At 37.8% G+C, this 21,237-nt stretch overlaps 1 protein-coding gene across 1 annotated transcript in view; it reads right to left on the reverse strand.

Annotated features, from left to right (window-relative positions):
- Positions 1-1,568: 1,568 nt before the first annotated feature.
- The window catches only part of LOC148953275 (histone lysine demethylase PHF8-like), a 115,070-nt gene continuing 95,401 nt past the window's right edge, over positions 1,569-21,237 (reverse strand). The window contains exons 7-8 of the mRNA XM_089087599.1: positions 4,831-5,048; positions 1,569-1,794 (exon numbers count right to left, since the gene is read on the reverse strand). Coding sequence (XP_088943725.1) covers positions 1,669-1,794; positions 4,831-5,048 — 344 coding nt within the window. The 3' untranslated portion in view covers positions 1,569-1,668. The remainder of the gene's footprint in view (positions 1,795-4,830; positions 5,049-21,237) is intronic.

Consider the following 21,237-nt stretch of genomic DNA (forward strand, 5'->3'; position numbering starts at 1 on the left):
TGGTGCTAAGAAAGCTAGCAGCCTCCCCCCATACTATAAACGATAATTTATGGTCGTTTTTGAGTTTTATTATGACCCTACTTTCATTTGCAAATTTATTTACTTAATTTGATTTAATAGCATTGTTGGTTTAATTTAATCTAACAACACTGGCAGAGTTACTAACCTGGGGCATAAGGAAGAAGCATTCAAGGCTCGGTGAGAGCAAAATCAAAGTAATGAAACAGTTCGTGGTAACGAACTGTAAGTAAGGAGCGACCCGGCTCAATAGTAACCGAAACTCTAAAAACAGAATTTTGATACCAATAGAAATATCAAAAGAATTGAATTTTTATGCTGATTTCAAATATATAAGTTTCATCAAGTTTAGTCTTACCCATAAAAAGTTGCAGCCTGAGAACATTTGCCTTACTTTCAAAAAAGAGGGAGACACCCCCTAAAAGTCTTAGAATCTTAATAAAAATCACAACATCAGATTTAACGTATCATAGAAACCTACTGTAGTGGTTTCCAGCTCCTATCTGCAAAAACGTGAAATTTTTTATTTTTTGCCAGAAGAAAGATCACGGATCCGTGTTTATTTGATCTCTTTTTTTCGCAAGGGTCAACCCAGCTGATTTCTTTTTTATCGACCCAGCGATCCTAGAATATCACGAGAGGGCTCATTTGAACGGAAAATAAAAATTCTAGTGCACTTTTTAAGTGACCAAGCAAATTGGAGGCCAACTAGGCCCCCTTCCACACTTATTTTTTTCCAAAGCCACCCGATGAAAATTTGAGAACAGTTAAGAACATTTTGTTAAGACCAGTAGAAAAATCTAATAACTAAGTCTTTGAGGATAACTTAATCCCCTATAGACCCCAGGGGAAGGACTGCAAGTTATGAACTTTACTCATTGTTTACAAATAGTATTGGTTATTGGGAAGTATACGGACGTTTTCATGGGGATTTTTTTATGGCGGGGGGGAGGGGGTGGGGGGGTACGTGGGAGGATCTTTCCATGGAGGAAGTTTTCATGGGGGAAGAGACATTTCAATGAAAGGGACGCCGGATTTCCCACATTATTTAAAAAACGATCAGAAATAAAAAAAAAAAACAGTTTTTTCAACTGAAAGTAAGGAGCAACAGTAAAACTGAAAACGAACAGAAAATATTACGTATATGAGGGGGTTCGCTTTCTAGTCAATACCTCGCTCTTTACACTAAATTTTTTTTTTAGTACTTTCAAAAGAGCTAATTATTCCAATTAAACAGCCTTTGGGATTCAGGGGTCATTCTTAAAGAATTGAACAAAATTCGAACTTTAGCGTAAAGAGCAAGGTACTAACTAGGGGGCAAACCCCCTCATATCCGTAATAAATTCTGTTCTTTTCAAGTTTTAATATTGCTCCTTACTTTCAGTAGAATTTTTTTTTATTTAATCTTACTATTAATAATGAGCTGTGCTGCCCTTAAAAAAAAAAAAAAAAATGAAAACAAATTGATATTCTATAACATAAACACAAATTACTCGAAATGTCGTAAACCTCTAAGAAACGAAAAGGAGATTATTTTAATAAATAAAAAAGTATTTTTATTTAATATTGTATTCCAACTAGGATATTGTTTCTCATAAAAAACGAAAAAAGGGGGCTCACTACGGATCAAGTTATAAACACATCAATTGACTATCGAAACATCCTATTCAATTTCAGGATTTTCCCTAGCCTCTGCTTTGGTGTAGCAAGGCCTTTTTTTGTTTTCTTCTGCCATTCCTGAGAGCTAGATGGTTCTGTAGAGGCTTCCATAGGTCTCTGGAAAAGATTAAAAACTAATAAAATAATGTTTTCTACCAAAAAGGTCTTCTACTTGTTAATAACAGTTTTCTACCAACAATAACAGTTTTCTACTTTTCCTACAAAGACCTTATTAAAGTAGACTCAGTAAATTACAATTTCAGTAAAGTACATCGAGAAGTCTGAGGTTTTACTATACGGCACGGGCAGGCTACTAGTCCAGCTGTTGAAAATGCAGACTATCGTCACGGCTATTAGAAGAACTCCAGTGAAAAGAAATATAAAGGTGACACCCTAAAACATTTTTTTTTTGTTCTTCAAAATTTTCTGAGCAAGGAAGAATAAAACCACATATTACTTTGCCTTCAAAAGATACCTAGGATATCGGTTGCTTCTGTTATTTGTATACAGAGTGAAACATCAACAAAATGGACAACAGTTTAAAGAATAAAAGTAAAATGCTAACAGTTTAAAGAATAAAAGTAAAATGCAACATCACAAAAGATCGCTCAGGTCAAATTTACTTTCTTGAGCAATAAAGGAAGTGATTTGATCAATAACTATTTTTGAAAATATGTAGGTATCACAGTTTTATAATATATAGACAAATTAAGTTATCTCAAGGAACAGCGGCTTAGGTTTTCCGGTAGAATATGCTTCATACTATAGCCAATATGTGCATTATGCGGGGCTTCCACGGCATCAATAAAGTTAATAGAGACTTTATTGCTGTCACCCAAAAGTTGAACTTTTTTTTTTAACTTTTTCAAGAAAGTCCACAAAGTTCCGCCAATAACAGAAGACTTGTAAAAAATTTCAAATAAACCATAAACAAATAAACGTTACATATATAATAGTCTATACTTATTTAAATATTTTGCTGTGTAAAAGAATAAGGGTTACACAAAAAAAATATTTTCATCTAAGCCTTACTTATTAAAAGGAAAAACAAAATGCTTAATTAGATGGTTTTCTCAGCTCCTCGTCTGATTAATTCAATTATTAGTTACAAAAATTGCTGTAAAGTCAAAAAGATGAAATTTTTGTGTGAGCGGGACAAACTATATGGTGCATAATTTCATGAAAAACTATTAACTTTATTGACGAAGTGGGAGCCGCGCAATAGAGGGAATACGATTCAAGGTCATTCGTAGTAGTTATTCATTCCAAAATTCTCACCGACTCGCAAGTCTGAAATAAGGAAAGTACAGAGTCTTAACAGACTAATGTAGATAGAAGCGTTCTTAAAAATATACATTTCAAGCAGGTGCATACATTTGGTAGTTCCTCAGTTAGGCAGAATACAGATGGCAGAATACATTTCCCGAACTTCGGCTATATGCTGCAACAGCATCTAAGTAGTAGATTATTTACTATTTAACTAAGTAATATAGATGGCACTGGCGGGTCCACCATAAGCATGTATTGTGTTAACATTAAGATTCTTTATGATAAGCTTCTTGTGCCATATGCCTGATTCCAAAAAAAATATATACACAGTTCAAAATAACATTCCTGGAAAAAATGACACCCAGCAGGGTCTTTTGTAGGTACCATCGATATAGAAGGGTCTTTGCAGGAGGTCCTCTTTGGGGATTCCACTTCACAAAGACCCTCGTTTACTACTACTACTACTACAGTAGAACCAAGCCGCATGATGCCAACACAGTTACGTACGCTCCTTCTCCATTCCAACACCTTTGTTTATGTTAGGTAGAATACGCTCTAAGCGAGGACAGGCACTTCTATTTTTAAAGTGATTACACTGATAAATTATAGTGAGAATTTAAAGTATTCAAAAAATTCTTTCATTATTACTATCAGTATGGGTAATTCTTTGAAAAAAAAGACTAAACACAATCATCAAATATGTTTTTTTTCTTTGGCTAGAGCCATTAATTGTATACCAACCATTCAATTCAGGCAGCTCTGTTCAACTGATATTCGCAAGACACAAAAACGCGCAATATGCACAGTGACTTCAAACGCAAACGCAGTGTCTTTAAAAAATTCTTTTCAGTTTAATCTTTAAAAAATAGGCAGACTGTCAAGGAGATATAACAATATATACAAAATGTTTTTGGTTGAGTTGCTTTGCATTTAGAAACCATTCAACCAACATTCATCATTAGGATTTTGAGAACTTTTCAAAGAGATAGACTATTCATTTTGTAGTTAAAATTATCTTAAATCGGTACATATTGAAAGAGCATGTTAATGAGTTTACAGGAATTTATGGACACAGAAGAGAAGATTTCTTGGGGAGCGGGCATTCCTGGATGGCTCGTCTACTAGATTCACTTCTAGTTCTGCTTATAAACTTCTTCCCTCAACAAGCCAGCCATAAAAGTACCATTTCAACCCTTCGTGGCAACAAAAGGTAAGTAAAAAGGAGGAGCCTGGAGGGGTTATGGCCCCACTTTAAGCCTCCAATAATACTGCAAAAATCCCTGCATGGTTCTGGGTCGAAGACTACTTTTATATCTAAAAGTTGGTGATGAAAGGGAAGGGGGAAGGGTATTTGAGAGATAAGGGGCCTACTTTTATCCTTAAATAATACATATTGAAAATGATAGCATGATTTTAAACCAGAGAAGTGGCAGCCTACCAGCCTTTGTACTAAAAACTTGGCAGTTGGACGAGTTTGTTGGAGAGGCCACAGGTCCACTCAGACCCCCCAATCATATAGATTTAAAATTCTTGTCTGGTTTAGGTTCAAATACTGTTCTTCCCGTTTACTTACCTTGTCAAAAGACACTAAAACTAAGAAATGGAATCTCGGTTAAAATCACTGCTAATCAATACAGCACGGACAGTAATATTTTAAAATATGAGGTAAAGGGACAATTTTGATAAAAGCTTCAAAAAGAACTTTAAATATACTTCAGAAATTAGTAAAAGAAACTTTCTCAATAGTTAGATAAATACGCATTAATAGATAGGATCAAGCTAGCACGCATTTGTTTTCACGTCATAATAAGAAATATCATCCGATCACATTAGAAAGAAAGTCTACAGCAAAGCAACCTTTCCACATTCACAAAGATGACAAACCTCAGATTCTCTGGATTCTTCAAGCACTTTTTCGACAGCTAAGACTTTGGCTCCGGGTCTTGCTGGTCTTTTTTCTTTAGGCAAGACGCCTCGGACGCTTTTGTTGGGACTCCACGCTTCATCCACATAAGAATTACCACGCCCCTTCTTACCCTTCCGTTTCCTCGGCCGTTTTTTGGGCTCAACGTCATTATCATCTAATTCCAGCGACGGATATACTACAAAAATAACTTTGACTAAACTGGTTTTATAATATACAGAGGATATATTCTATTGACGTTAAGACGTAGATAATTTCGGAGACCACACTGCCTTTCCAAGACGAAAAATAAAAGTTCAAATAGGGATAAAATCCTTTTAATAGACAGTGATGATAACAGTGATAGAAATTCGCAAAAATACCAGATATTTCGGTCACATATGCAGTGAGCGTCATCAGTAGTAAAACTAAACTAAACAATTTAAAACAACAGTTTATATACAAAATCAAATTAAACTACATATTGTTTAATTCTCTAATTCTTTTCAAAGCGAAGGCGGAAGCTAGCCTCCTTGACCTTCCTGGATTCGGTTCATTAGTGTTCAATGATATAACACTTGGACAGAGGTCAACTACATTGGGTGAATTGAATTTTACTCTGTCAGATTTTAATAAATTATCATAAATAGAATTCAGCCGAAATTCACCTGTGTCCCGATTCAAAGCAATATTCTTGAATAATTTTCTTTATTTCAAGAGTTTCACGAAAATTTTGCTTTAAACCCCGGTCTCTAGAAATCAAAGAGACATTATCGAACAAAATAAAATGGTCTGGAAAATTGAAAATATGTTCTGAAAGGGCTGAAGTAAAATCTTCAGACTTCGAATCTTGCTTTAAAGCCGAAGAGATAGAACCTTGATGTTGTAACAATCTCATTTCCAAATTCTGGTTAGTACGTCCCACATATGAGCTTCCGCTAGTACATTGGAACTGAAAGACCCCACTGTGTTGCCCCAATGAAGTTGGATCCTTCCCAGATTTTAGAAAACTACCCAAAGTATTATTACTCTTTTAAGCTACCTTTAGACCATTACTCGGTAAAATTTTTTTAAGTTTTTCACTTAGCCCGGGTACATATGGTAAGAAACATAATACATCCTTCTCCGAAGTAAGATTTTACTTCAGCCCTTTCAGAACATATTTTCAATTTTCCAGACCATTTTATTTTGTTCGATAACGTCTCTTTGATTTCTAGGGATCGGGGTTTAAAGCAAAGTTTTCGTGAAACTCTTGAAATAAAGAAAATCTTATTCAAGAATATTGCTTTGAATCGTGACACAGGTGAATTTGGGCTAAATTCTATCTACGATAATTTATTAAAATCTGACAGAGTAAAGTTCAATTCACCCAATGTAGTTGACCTCTGTCCAAGTGTTATATAATTGAACACTAATGAACCGAATCCAGGAAGGTCAAAGAGGCTAGCTTCCGCCTTTGCTTTGAAAAGAATTAGAGAATTAAACAATATGTAGTTTTATTTGCTTTTGTATATAAACTATTGTTTTAGTTTAGTTTTACTACTCATGACGGTCACTCCGTATGTGACCGAAATGTCTGGTATTTTTGTGAATTTTTATCACTGTTATCATCATCACTGTCTATTAAAAGGATTTTATCCCTACTTGAACTTTTATTTGACGTTAAGACTAAACGATATAAGATAGTTAAAGCATAAGATATGTTTATATACATAGAATATGTTCTATTGACGTTATGACTACACGATATAAAATAGTTAAAGCATAGGATATGTTTATATACATAGGATATGTTCTATAGTATATGTACACATAAGATATGTTGTATACAACATATACATAGGATATGTTCTATTAACGTTAACGACTACACGATATAAAACAGTTAAAGCTGGTTTCCAAACTCAAGTCTCAGCTTACAGACAGAAAAAAAGTTAAAAAACTTCTATCGAACAAAAAAGACAAAACAGGACAAAACAAACAATTTTTTAAGCAGCAAAATATATCTTCAAAACACACAATACCCCCCTGCCACACCACTTCCAAAAAAATTCTCATTTTCAAACCAAATTAAATAGATTTTATTATATTAATTCCCTGCCTTGACTAGCTAACATGCCGAGTAACAGAATTGTGTAAAGATTGTTGCTAGGCTTACGCAAGTTAGATATAAGTGTATTTCTCGTATTTAGTGTTTTATTACGTTAAGGGTATATTTTTGGTATTTAGTGCATTTTCCACTTCAAGGGTATAGTTGGGTATGTGTTGTTTATGTACTTGTTTCTGCCTTCTTTTCTATTCAAGGTAGTGGATCACAAGACCAAAAACCTGCCAGCCAATGAGAGGCTACTTTGGGGGTCATGGAACCAGAATTGTATGCTTGGGCCTTGGAAGATAAGAAGGGGAAAAAGACAACTTGTGGACAGTTCAGCTTTGAGAACCAACAGTGACAAGTGGTTAGAGGAACACCTCTGATGGAGTTCGAGCAACCTCCACCTTTCTATAAAATACGGTGCGCTGGGAGAGTTTAACAATAACCTCCACATCACTGCCGTCGGAGAGTTCCAGTAACCTCCACTAGCCAACTATAGACGGTGAGCTTGGAAAGTGCAGCAGCCACCTCCAAATCAACTGGGCTAGTCGGTGCAAGTTCATATAGCTCAAATTTTCCATGGCTTTAACAAGACTGTTCACGAGTGTAATCCAGTATTAGAGGTTACGTACTAGTCCATGAAAGTAGTTTTAGCAACATTTTGAGTATATACGGATCCCGCCGACCACGCTACCCAAGGTCTTGTCCTCGTGTAGGCTTGATCAACCCCCACTGGGGACCAATAAGACGGTATCTCTTTAGAGAAATACACCATACTTCACATTAGTGGCAGCTACTCACGGTGTTGTTGACTATTCTTTAGAAACTCCTTTCTAATAATTCATTAAGCTGTCTTAATTTCCTAGCCTTAAATTTAAAACCATGCCAACCGACTTAGGGGCCCATATTTAAGACCTTGAAGCTAGACTAGCAGATGCATAGACTCGTCTGACTTTACAGAGAGTTAGTTCTGATATTTACCAACCAACTCATCCTATGCCTGTTAATTTTTATATGGAACTATGTCCGCCAATTTCTATACTTTCGAATCTCGTCGATATTTATTCATGGATTTTAACGCTAAAACAAATAAAAAAGAGTCAGTCCAAGGGGGACACCTTAGTGTTGTGTCAGCCCATTTGCTACATCAGGGGGGATACTCAGAGATCTATCCATAATTTTTATCCGAAAAATGTAAAGAGTCTTTTAGACCTTGAAAGAACCCTTAAAATAGCCTTTTGCCCAAAAAAAAGTGTAAGACAAAAACTAGAAGCATTGTTTAGAGAAAAACAGAAGGAGGACTAATTAGTCTCTAAATTTTATTCTATAATAGCTGGTAAGGCGAAAGATTATTGCAAGCCAGCCAACAAAAATGACGCCAGTAGTCGCATCTCAAACATTTTTAAAAGTGGCTTAAAAACTAATATCGCGCGCCGAGTAATGGAACCAGCATCACCAGATTGCGATAATGATGAACTACTAGAATTAGCTAGGAAATTTGAAACAATAGAATTAACATTTTGAAGTCCTAATGAATTTTTAACTGCAGCAGTCAGCGGTCAAAACATTAACCATGACATGTAACAAAGCCGAACTCCCTCTATGTCAAGATCAACTAGAGGTAATTATTTCAGGAATGATTTTAGTGGTAGAAATAGTGCTCGCATAAGATGTTGGAATTTAGGGGTCCACATAGACAATCTGTATGTAAGGAACCTATAACGTGTATCCACTGTGGTGAAATAGGGCACAAGTCAAAATTTTTCTTAGCCCCAGTGGCTATAAATCTACCACAAGGAAACCAAAAAAACTAAATAATTCGACTTTACCGGAGGCCGAGTCGAACCTTATGCGAAGTCCTCTAATAAATAATATTTCTTCTGTGAACCGTTCTGATTCACAAATTTGTTATTTGAGTATACCAGAATCAACCAACTGTGTCTCATTTCCATTTATGTATGAAGTAATATTGTGCGAATCTATTAAAATCTTAGCATTTATTGACACCGGTTGTCAAAGGTCACTATTATCGGAAAATTTATTCTACAGCCTTCCGGAGCAAATATAAAAGGAAATTAAAACAGTAGAGATGCCTCAGGAGGTCCTGTAACGCACCCCTGCTGCCACCTAAAACTTTTTTTGCACCCCAAATAAGGGCATAGCCTCCCTAGGGAGAATGATTACGTAATGGGGTCAATGACCTCTTTTTCCAATGTCGATTTATTTGATGTTTTTATGTGTAATAACTCCGGAACGAAGGTTGCACATGTGCAGTGAATTCAACCGGGGACAATCTTATTGATCTGGTACTCGAGGGGGAAGTGGATTTACGAGAAATTGATTGCGTAATCGAAGAGGGAGTGAATTTCCGAGAAATTGATTGTATCATAGAGTGGGACTTGTATTGATCCGATAACGGGAAATAGGATCACGTATATCCTAACGAATCAGGGTCAGTCTAGAGTCAGCAGTCAGAGTGAAAGGATTAAAAAATTAATAAATTTGAGAAAGAGAGAATTAGATCAAATCTAGTGTTTATGGAAAAAAATTTGATTTTGGATGACGATTTTCTTAAGTTATCTCTTCAACGCAGGATATTCTCTCGGTCAGGGAACACTTGACAATATAATAAGGAGTTATTCTTCCCAATTGGACTATTGTATGAAACTTTTAAAATGTGATTCAAATGCTTATAGCCAATTTATTGATATATTAATGGAACAAAACAGAATCATATTGTGGATATACGTTTGACAACATTGCCAATGGATTCAATGTAGATGGCTCATCCTTCAAAAGAGGTAACGTAACAGAGCTACTCCTCTCTCCTCCATTTGCCACTTGTTGAATTTATCGAATGGAGAGGATCAATGTTGTTTTATCTGTGAGAGAGTTGACATTGGAAACCGAAAAATGTTATATATATGTATAGTGTGCATGTACACCCGTGGCAGTTGGAATCAATGTGAGAATTGTACAATCATTTATGAATATAGTGAAAAGTGTAAATTATGTAATCCTTGCAAATTACATAGAGGATATGCTGTACAAATTAAAGGATGTAATTCATGTCTTGAGGAGGTGTGTGACTCTCATCCTAGAGGGCACCTGTGCTCCAATTGTCACTATGATAAATGTGATCAGTGGGAGAATACATATCCCGGTATGATTGGAAAGAATCCCAAACGTGATTTCAGTTTATTTCTACGAGATTGGTATCGTTGCGGATTTAAATGATTCTGGGAAGAGGAATCTGGTCTACGATTCAACTGTTGGGGTAACAAGACAATCTGGTTTCTACGTCATCGCTGTGATGACACTGCCTACTGTGACTATAAACCAAGTGATTTTTATTTGGCAGTTACCGAATGTGATTCACCATTTGAAAACATTGTATGTGATATTGCTTTAAATAAACAGATTGAAACACGTGAATTTCATAATATGAATGCAAATAGTATTATTGACTATACAAAGAGATGTGACAAGAGTGAAGTTACATTGTACTGCAGAAAATGTGACCCTGACTTTGCAGTCAATCAAGATCAATATACAGTGAATCCAAATGATTTACCAGCATTAGTGGTTCACGATAGTTGCCTATACATCGAAGATGAAGAAATCTAAAGTGAAGATTTAAAGACATTGTTGTATATATACATTTTATTAATAAACAAATTCACAAACATTTTTTAAGCACTTTACTCTTAGGGCACTGAAATCAACACTATATAGGTCTGAGAGGATATTTTCCACTAGAAAGTCGTTCAGACGGGGATTGTCACTATAAATTTGGAGAAACTGCTTGTAAGTATAGCCGCGACATCGGAACACAAAATATAGTAGTGCATGGAACCACAGCTTTTAGTCGTTAGATCCTGCACCCTCTTTCGATTTTGAATAATAGTTTTCCCACTGCTCTCATTATAGTTGTTGATGTGGGTGTGTAGAATGTATAGGGTAGACCAAGAGGATCAAAAAATTCAATCGTCTTCATTGTTTGAAAGATGCACAGCCAATAACCCGTCAGCACAGTCGACGGACTGCTATTAACAATAATCAAGGTATTGTTGACACTTTGAATTTTTCCAAGATAGTCCGAGGGCAGACAATAGGATTTGTACTGAGACATATAGGGGTCCATATTAAATACACTGATTATTTAACTGGTGTTCATGGCGCCAAGTCTAGTAGAACACTGCCTTCGGGAGTGATTTCCCAATAGGTTTCATATTGATTTAGTGAGATTAGGGCAATACTCTCAGCCAATGGGTCGGTAAATGTACACTCTAAACGCACACTCCCCGTACATACTATACTCATATCCTGTGTACCCGACAAATCCAGTACAATGATACCATGTGTTTTAGCAAACATATCTTCGGTTATACCCTTTTCAAATAGTTGAGAGTCATGATCTAGGGTTTGCATGGTCAACTCGTACAATGTTCTATAGGATTTATCAAAAGATAGATTGTAGAGTGGGATGCAGTTTACTTTGCACACAAGAGATGAAAGTCTAAACATCTCGAATTTATGTGGACATTCAGTCCATGATCCTATTGCACTGGCGCTTTTTACAAATGCCAAAGCCAATTTTGATGGAATTTCGCCATTGATAAAGGATGAATCGGTGAAGGTGCGTGAGCCCATGGCAATATGACGTTGATTGGTGATTGTATGAGGAACAAGTAGTTTAATATTGTTGCCATTGGCTCTCAGTTTTTCCACGGCCAAAGCAACAGAACTCATGACCTGCTGTTTGCGTACATGTAGTATTGCCGAGGTGAGGGAGAGACTTACATCGGGATTACCAGCAAGTTCTTTTCTCAATATGAAATTGGAGGGTGCAAGCGTCAGTTTTATATCCACTTTAACATTGGGTGGCAGCCATTGGGGTATATTAAATATTTCATGATATATTTTTCCAACTAGATGTAATTCACTAGTTTTAGCATTTTTAAGTGCATCTGTACTATCAGTATTAGTAATATATTCATATCCATTGGAGGTGCCTCAGAATTCCTTGTATGACTCGGGTGTCATCAACATGAGTTGCATATAGCTTTTATAATTTGAGAGATTGTTGCTTGTGCTCACCAGTGTGCCATTGATGTACACACTGATTTGACGAAATAAATTATGTAGTATACAATTTTCATAGGATATTCCATCACTACGAATCGGCATTCTATTGTCGGATATCCGGACTTTCCTTTGTAAATCTATAAATGCTGAAGACATGTCCATAAAGTAGTCTTCATTGGAGTAAATTTGAAAGTGTATATTATCGGAGAGTGGTTGTTGTGGATAAAATTGTTCATAGTATCCATGCTTGACACTCACATCGACATTTTCAGCATTGAATAGATTCAATGAGGCGGGGGTTGAAGGTTGAGAATCCTTATGCGGTAGGTAGGACATTTTAGGAGAAGTAATCTAGTCTCGTTCGAGCAATTTTCTTCCTTGGGCTTCTGTTTACACTACGTGTCGGCTTTTTCCTTCTTTTCTTTGACAAAAGGGGTGTCTTACGTTTCCGACCTGAGTAGAGACTGATGAGGGATGCGCTGTTTCGTTACCTTTTTAAGCCATTACCATTTTGTTTTAATCTATCGCCAAGGGTTTGCGCACTGGACCTAAGATTTTCCGAAGTACTTTTTTTTAAATCCTTGCCAGAGCCCCAATCGTATAGTGTAGAGGATGCAAAATCTGTCGCAGCCGGTCCAAGATATTTTCTAGCCAGTGGTAACGAAGAGAGAAACAGCTTAGCAAACCAGCTGCCAAGACCGTAGCCAGACATTGGCGAGTGACTATTATAGTAGTCCAGTCCATTGCCCTGTTGTCTTGGGCCAAGAGTATTAACATAGCAGTCAATATCAGGACAAGAGAATACCACTTTTTTATTAGACATCTTGTTGTTGAACGATGGGTCGAAAATGGCATGTAATCACAGCCAAACCTTTTGAAATTGCTATTGGATCACCCAATTCGGTTCTTAGTGTTAACTGACAGAGTTCCAAATAGTAAGTGTTTACGGGAATATACTGAAGATGCTTTATATTATAGTGATGAATATTTTATCGATTGGTTTTTCGTTCAAGAACTCGTAGTAGGGGAACATTTGAGTTACCAACCCGAGATGTTTCCACAAATGAAGCATAGAGAAATATACAAGTGTCTGTGGAGAAGGCAGGCGGGTAGTCAGCGAAAATGAAATTAGTGTTCCCGGCACTTTTACCATTGATTATATTGAGCTTAAAGCCAAGAACATCCTTTAGATTATCATTGAGAATAATCTTTTCGTTGGCAATAGGTGAACTAATGTAGATCCTGCCCTCCTCCTTTGAATAGTTGAAATGAAAAGCACCTTTTTTACGAGCGGAAATTCTTTCATTGATAGTACGATATAAATCATTCATACAGGTGAGCTCCTGATAGGCTAATTCAATGTATGGATAATCCAACCAATTGATTTTTTGAATTTTTTCTTGATCACCTGGTGGCGGCGGCCAATCATATGGTGTGATTTTTATTTTTTATTTACGATCCTTTCTCAGGATGTCATAGGTATTTTTGAGGATACAATCGACAAGAGCCACTTCATACTTTCCATCGAAATTGATGGTGGGGGAGAGTTTTGTCCAAAAATAACTTTTTCTATTCAGATCATTGTCGAGAGGATCAGAAACATTGGACATGAAAGTCACATAGAAATCATTGGGCATTGTTAATATCTTCAGCACTGATCCAAGAATCAAAATCCGAGTTGTATCCAAGCCAGCGAACAAGCAACTGTTTCATACCATGGCGTGTACGACTCTTTAATATCTTTTCAATTTGATACCTTTAACTAGTGTTTCTAACTTTTTGCAGTTCATATTCATAAAAACCGCCGAGAATCTCATCATCTTTGGTGTCTCGCAGTCGATAATTTATGGGTATGGTGTCTATGATTTTGGACACTTTAAAAATTTAGGTGCTCAATAAATAATTCCCCATTTCAAAAATATTGGTGGTTCTATTAATTCGAACAGTATCACCAACATTGAATTTCTTCTTCTTTTTCTCTTTTTCACCCTTGGAGTATTGCTTTAGAAAAGCATCAAATGTATTTTCACTATAATGAACATCCGTTGGTGTAGAGTTGGACAGAGATCGATGGGGTCGATGGTTGTATATCTGCATGATTTTATCTAAATCATGAATAAAAGCCGATGTATTTTTCAATGTGCAATATCTTGAAATTAATAGACGAATTGTTCTTATTAATCGTTCAGCCAATGCAGCCTTTATTGGACTGTGACTATGATATAGTGTTGTATTTTACTTCAAAAGAACCCTTTCCACATGGGGATTAATAAATTCACTGCCACTATCCGATTGAGTTTGTCTACACGAATCCTGTTCTAGAATACTTTCAATGCCCCGAGCAACTTCAAAACCTCTCTGTGGTCATAGTGGAATGTTATATGCGTAGCGACTAAAGATACTGATTGCCACTAGAATATATTTGTAGGGGGCATTGTGACGTTGTTGAAGTGCGTATAGAGTTAAAAGATCCGTTTGCATTATATGCAAAGGGGAAAAGGCTTTAGTTTGTCAATATTGTTTACTGCGAAGTCTGTGATTTAGATGTAGTGTGTAACTCGATTCATTTTCTAGATACTATTTTGCATTTTTCAATGTGGTGGTGCCGGAGACAGCCTTGGAAAGCGTTTCGGGGTAACTTAAACTTCCCACCTCACCAATATTTTCATAGACACTTTTCAAAACTTCATCCATGTTGTACGTAGACACGTAGTGTAATGTCCACTCCCCTTTTGCACACTGGTGGGCGAATCAATTCGTCTTCGCTTTTGACTAGCAGCCACAGGTGTTGTAAAATCAGCGGTGCTGATAGTATCTTCAAATATTGAATCTTCTTCTTTTTTAAATGGTGTTGTTGGAGGACTATATTCTCTAAGTTTCTCTAGAATTTGCTTATTGCCAATAAGACTTTTGGGAAAGTTTGATACACAGAGAAAGGTGTATAGATTATCGTCAAAGGATAAAAATCCTTTACGATTCGTCACTATATCGCAAATTAAATCAACTAGATTATAACTTTTTCCTTGAATTATAATTCGTTTCCATGTGCTCTCGACTTGAACTTAATCGCCAGTTTCAAACATAAGATAAGATAATACTCTTTTACTCTGTTAACGATAGGTCAGTGGCAATAGGTTTCCAATTTTCAATACAATTGAATTCAATTCCTTCTCTTTTGATGCTGCTGCAGAATCTTGAGGAGATGTTTCCTGTTTAGAGGGATCTGCGATGGGTCTCTCATGATATGGTTTTTGTTTGTCCCCACGTCGCAATGCATCTTGAAGTAAAAGCAGTTTTTTGTCGTCGGCAATATTCTCGTCGTTAATGAATTTGCTTAGATTGTCTTCATAATGTTCGATGGGCGAGAGGCCAAGTTGAATTGGTGTCAATTTATAGGGATTTGCCAGTCTCTCACTAGAGAAAACTGTGTAAAATTACTGCACTTATTTGTAGTACAAGTGTGAAAAAGATACAGCCTGCTTGAAGGAGCCGTGGTCTTTTAAATTTTTTTCCCTTTTTTTTAAAATCCCAGGCGCGGACCTTGGAACGAGGTTTGTTTTTCTGTTTCATAAAACCACCTTGCAGTTTAAAATTGCCCGCCGTTAAATTTAAGAAAAGTTCAGATATTATATTAATGAAATAATTGTCAACCCCATGTTTGATTATAGACTTACTAAGCAATGGTTTTGAAGTGATTAAAACGGAAAACAGATGCCGTTGTTCGTGTAGTTTCTTCAGTGTCATAATGGCGACTAATAGTATTTTCTACTGTTCACCGGAAGATATAATGTAATTTCATTGTTGAAAATGTCGGTGACTACAAGTAGATCCTCGGGCGTGCTCTGATTAAGATCCAACAAAATGTAACCGTAGGGGTTGCTAGTCGCCTGGGTGTACGCTGACAACAGACCTTTAGGGGCGCGGGGTTATATGTGCTTATTGAGAGTTAGGAGCGAGCTAGAATCACGAACGACTCGATAGATAATATAGACTGTGCAATTCAAAGCAAGGGTTTGCATACATGTGATCTGATGAAACAGATTGTGTAGAACCAGAGTAATGAAAATGTGTTCATGATGGGATCGAATAGCGAAAAATTTTAGCGTTTCCTGTGAGAACTGTTCAATGGATTCAGCCAAATCATCAATAATCAACCACGAGTTCGATTCAATACTATTGAAAACATCAAGTCCTCGTATGAATTGTATTGGTATGGTTGTGGTAACAGCTTTGATTTTATCATAGGCCTCCTGCCAAATACTATATCAATAGTTGATTTTTTTCCGATTTTACAAAAATATTTTATCGCAATTTTGAATTATTCTAGTAAAAAGTGTTGTTTTCACCGACATTGAGGGCCCACATAGAAACAATCTGAAGGATGTTTTAAATTAATAAATGCAGCTGTTGGGGACAACAGTCGGACTACAACTAACTGTAAATCAAATGTGCTCAATGAATAAGTAGTAATTTCCCCCATGGATCTATCTATTCAAGAACAACAAAAACAATATTTCATGGCAGCATTTATTTCGACACTGCATGAAAACAAATATTTGCGGTCAACATGATCAATGATAAAAATAATAACATTTGCTCAACAAGAACAGTTGAAAAAATTTCATGGTCAAAATGAAAACTCTATTTGCTCAACATGAACTGCAATGATAACACTATATAAATAAGCACTTTTTGTCTTTAAACACTTTTCTGTACAACACTTTATGTACAATATGAAACACTTTTTGTCCATCATCAACACTTTTCTGTACAACACTTTTCTATACAACACTTTTTGTACAACAAAATACACACACGGGAACTAGCACAGTTGAACATTATGAATTTAAAGGTAGGATCCCCCTCCCCCCGGGTGCCGCGGGGCCGAAGGCCGGCCGGCCGCGGGCGGGGACGCCCCACCCCCCGGGGCGGGCGCGGGAAGGGACCCACCCCCTGGGCGGCCGCGGACGGGACCCCCCCCACCCCCTGGGCGGCCGCGGGAAGGGACCCCCCCCCTTCCCCCGGGAACCGCGGTGGAAAAAGAAAAGTTTTCGTCACTGCAGGTTAGTTGAGGTTGGGTTAGTGGTGATGGTTAGTGCTTGGGCTAGATGAGGTTAATTTATGAACAGGTTGGGGTGGAGGTTAGTCAGATTAGGTTAATTTATCCAGACCAAGTTGATTGCGATAGTCTATGCATTCAGCTCGGTCTGAAATACGGTAGTGGCCGTGGGGTAGGACAGTCACACCATTCTCGAGCACATAGACTTTGTCGGATATACATGACATTGCATTCTTTTCCACTATCACAGTATAATTTCTAGACTGTAGAGTGTAAATTGCAACCACTTGTGCTCTCGGCACTAGGCTACTTTCTAAACAGTCTCTGTACACACTCATGTTGAAATTGCTCTTTAAAAAATGTTTAGGCATCCCTTTACACGCCTTCTGTTCATCCCCACTATGTGTTTCCACGCAATAGACTTTGGGCCCCGGGAACACCCCCCGGGATATCAAATCACTCCCCGTCTCTGATTTTAATTTTAATAGTTGGTTGGGGGCTTGACGTTTCACCAGCTCGGGGTAGAGCGATGGATTCCAGTTGGTGAAATCCATTCGCGAGCTGATGTGTTCCCCCTTTTGCAAATCACCCAATAAATCCAATTCAGTCCCATTTACCTTTAACAGCAGAGAATCTGTATCACCATAGTAAACTTGAACCTCCCCCTCCCGTGGCCATTGCACCTTGCACACATTGTAAAAGAACGACAACATGAGCTTTTTGGAAATTTCTAGTACTGAACTGCCGCCTGCTATATTCTTGTTCAGTACTACATTTCGCTTTCGCCTGTGTAGAAGAACCATGCCGGCCTCTTTGCTCGTGAACGATGTAAAATTGGGGTCGGCAATAATTCGTGCACACTCTAGAGGGTCAGTCACGACGTCGCAGCGAGATCTATAACGAACGCTTTCACACATTTTGCCAAACGCTGAATTTAGGATGAGCTTATACATTTCCTTCTCCACCTTTGAATTTGCCTTAGAGCGTTTATCGACAAAGGTGTCGATAAACGTTTTCAAGTAGGGTCGCTGATTGAACTGCAGGACCCTGTGTATTTTGGTGATCTTGAAACCGTTGCTCACCATCCAGTGCAAAAGCACATGGTGAACAACGATATTCTCCTTAGGGTCCAAATCAGCAATCAGTTTCTGCTTAGAGGGAGTCCAGTGCATCCCCATATCCTCAACCAATGAACGATTGTAGGGGCTCAGAGAGTCCCTGCTCACGGGCCGATTGATACAGGGAAAGACAAAATCTTTGACTGAGTCATGAAGCGCCAGCGGAATGTGACCATCAACTTCAAAGAGCCATCCTTGTGGCCCATTGTCCTCGACGGTGGTAATGTCGGGGAACTCACAAGGCTTCTCAAGCCATTGATAGTTCCCACACGGCAAAGAGTAGTGTGACATTGCCGAGGGGTACAACGAGTTCATGTCCAAAAACACTGCATTTGACTTTGCACCGGTGCTTTGTCCGCTCGGATCGGTTGATAAGACGCGGTCCCCATGAAAAACGTACCCACCCCGCATTGAACGCTCAACAATCAGGTGCTGATCTAGATTGGTGATTAGACCTAGGTGCTCGCTACTTTATATTTAAACTAAATCACTTACTAACTGGGTTATAGAAAAATAATATCCACCATATAGTACGAGCTCTGACTGGATTTGGTCTGTATTCTAACAGAGTATATTCAAAAGAGTTAAAACGCCACTGCCCAAGTAATGTCTAAAATAAACCAACCCACTTTTAAAATTCCCCTAGGACCACAACTTCTTGGCAAACTCATACTCCGCGGCTGTGCATTCACTGTTGGTCAGTGAATTGTAAAAAGCTTCAATTGGAGGTAGTTTCTCCTCACTTAAGCGTGCGCCAGAACAGTAATAATCGTATGCATATATACCTTTGCAGGTCAACAGGTCACATTTCACCGTCTGGAAAGTGCTGTTTAAGCAAGGGAAAGCTATAAAAATTGTATCTTTTTTCAACTTGAATCAATTGACTGAATGCCTTGGGGAAAAAACTAAAAGAATCTAAAAACCAAATTTTATTCAAGTTTGAACATCAATTATCCGTTACCTGACATTTAAGTTTGAGAAACACCAACTTCTCAGCTGATTTGTGAATTATGTTGTAGGTAAATGAACTATTTACACACGGACACTCTACTCCCCTCCCTCAATATACAGACGGGCCCGGGCTGGTCCAATAAATTTTAAGTCATCATTGGAGTTATGCATAAAAAAAGGGATAAAAAACTGCTGGCTAACATTTAAATTACACGATTGATACGCAACCCCCTTAAAATTACTACCCCCCGAGGATATTTCCTGCCAAAAATGGTCATGATCTCTAACTTTCCCCCGCCCCCCACGTTTCTCGTTAGCCACCTTATCCACCTCTACGAACTCTCTCTTACAAACCCAACAGATTTTTTTATTTTTAATCTCGAGACGATCCTCTGTAGACAACACCAATGGAAAATGTGTATTTCTCAAACGAGAAATAGCACCATTAGCGATGCCAATTAGTTTAGTCAATGCCTTGTCCATGCACTCAGGTCACTCATCCAATGTTTCTACTATTTCTAACAACTGCATGGTGTTAGAATTATCTCTTTGCGTGTAGGCGTAGGAGACTGCAATGGCCTGATGTTCTTTGATACGGTTGGGAAATTGGGGGTCATTCACCTCCACCAGCTTAGCCTCACAATCCAAAGATATTTTGTTGCACTGGAGAAGGGTATTTTGAAAATTTTTGAAACGTAGAATGGCCCTATCCCCTGAAACCGTTTCCACTGTCTGATAGCCGTGGCGGCTACAATGCCTCATGTGATTTCGCAACTTTAGTTCACTCCGAAATCTATAGAGGCATGTTGGACAGTAGAAACGTCTCTCCTTTTCATAACGTCCCCCATAACTCTAATAGTGTCAGTGATCGGATTAAAATGGCCAATTGTATTTGTTTCACTAGGCGGCGCGTATAATAACCAAACCCAGTGTTTAACCAAATCAACTGACGGACCCCTTACGGGGAATACCAACCCCTTCTTTTTGGAGCGAGTCCCATCTTCAAATTCAGTCTCGTATTGTACCACAGTAACGCCGATATTTAAATGGGGATTAGCCCTTTCAAAAATGTCAATAGATCGTAGCGTTACTGAGTATTACCCCTCTAAGCAAGAAAAATCTACGACTGGAAAACTGGACCCCTCCTTCCCATGTACAGCCCAGTGATCTAAATTCTTCTTGGTAGCGTCCCGAGCTAGAGGCTCGTATGCTGAGATGAGGAAAGCATATCGGAAACACTTTTGATCTGTTTCAAAACAGATCTTCTGGACACCTTTACAACCCTCTAGATCAGGATTATAATTTAAAACTCTATCCCTTTCAGCTCCACCAGTCCCCCCTCTTAAAATAAAATCTTTCTTAAATTTACAAATATTTACGCTTAAATTTTCAATAAATAAAACTACTGAGCCACTCCCATTTTCGTTATAGTTCTCAAGATGCGCTATAATTTGTCCTACCCACTCACAAAAAACACCCTCAAAATTTTCTAAATTTGGATAAACCAACCGCATCTCGGAATGTACAAAATTATAGTAAACTTCGCTTTTTCCCTCATTTAAATAAAAAATTTTTAGAACAATGGAAACCTTAATTGAATCCCTCCCCCCCCACACCTGAATTTGATTCTCCAGAAGTGCACGAATTTTATCTACATAGTTGTGCACAATTTCTACAGGGTCATAAACAAATTTTCCCGCCATTAGTGTATTAAAGGGATCACCAAACGTTGCAGTGAAAACAACTCGATTATTTAAAATTCTGTTGGACATCTGAAAGTCTGGGAGAGTTGTATCCCCCTCCCCCTCGTGTTGATTACCCCTACCTCCCAGTTGGTATACAATATCTGGCGAATGCTCCACTTCTGTTGTTTGAAGTGGAGTCGTTATGGGTTCGGAGGTTGGGGGGTTACCAGTTAAATACCGGGGAAAAAAATCAAAAAATTGCAAAGTGTTTGGTCTCAATTCTACCAGCACAACTGCGCTATAATCAACATTTAAAAAATCACCTAAGCACTCGTCAATAGTATCTGGAGTTTGATGTAAATCATCCAATAGTGAATTGTTTGGGAACTCCATGT

This window comes from Artemia sp. Qi Xiang Cuo, chromosome 4 (genome assembly GCF_049724085.1).
Source record: "Artemia sp. Qi Xiang Cuo chromosome 4, ASM4972408v1, whole genome shotgun sequence".
Taxonomy (NCBI): domain Eukaryota; kingdom Metazoa; phylum Arthropoda; class Branchiopoda; order Anostraca; family Artemiidae; genus Artemia; species Artemia sp. Qi Xiang Cuo.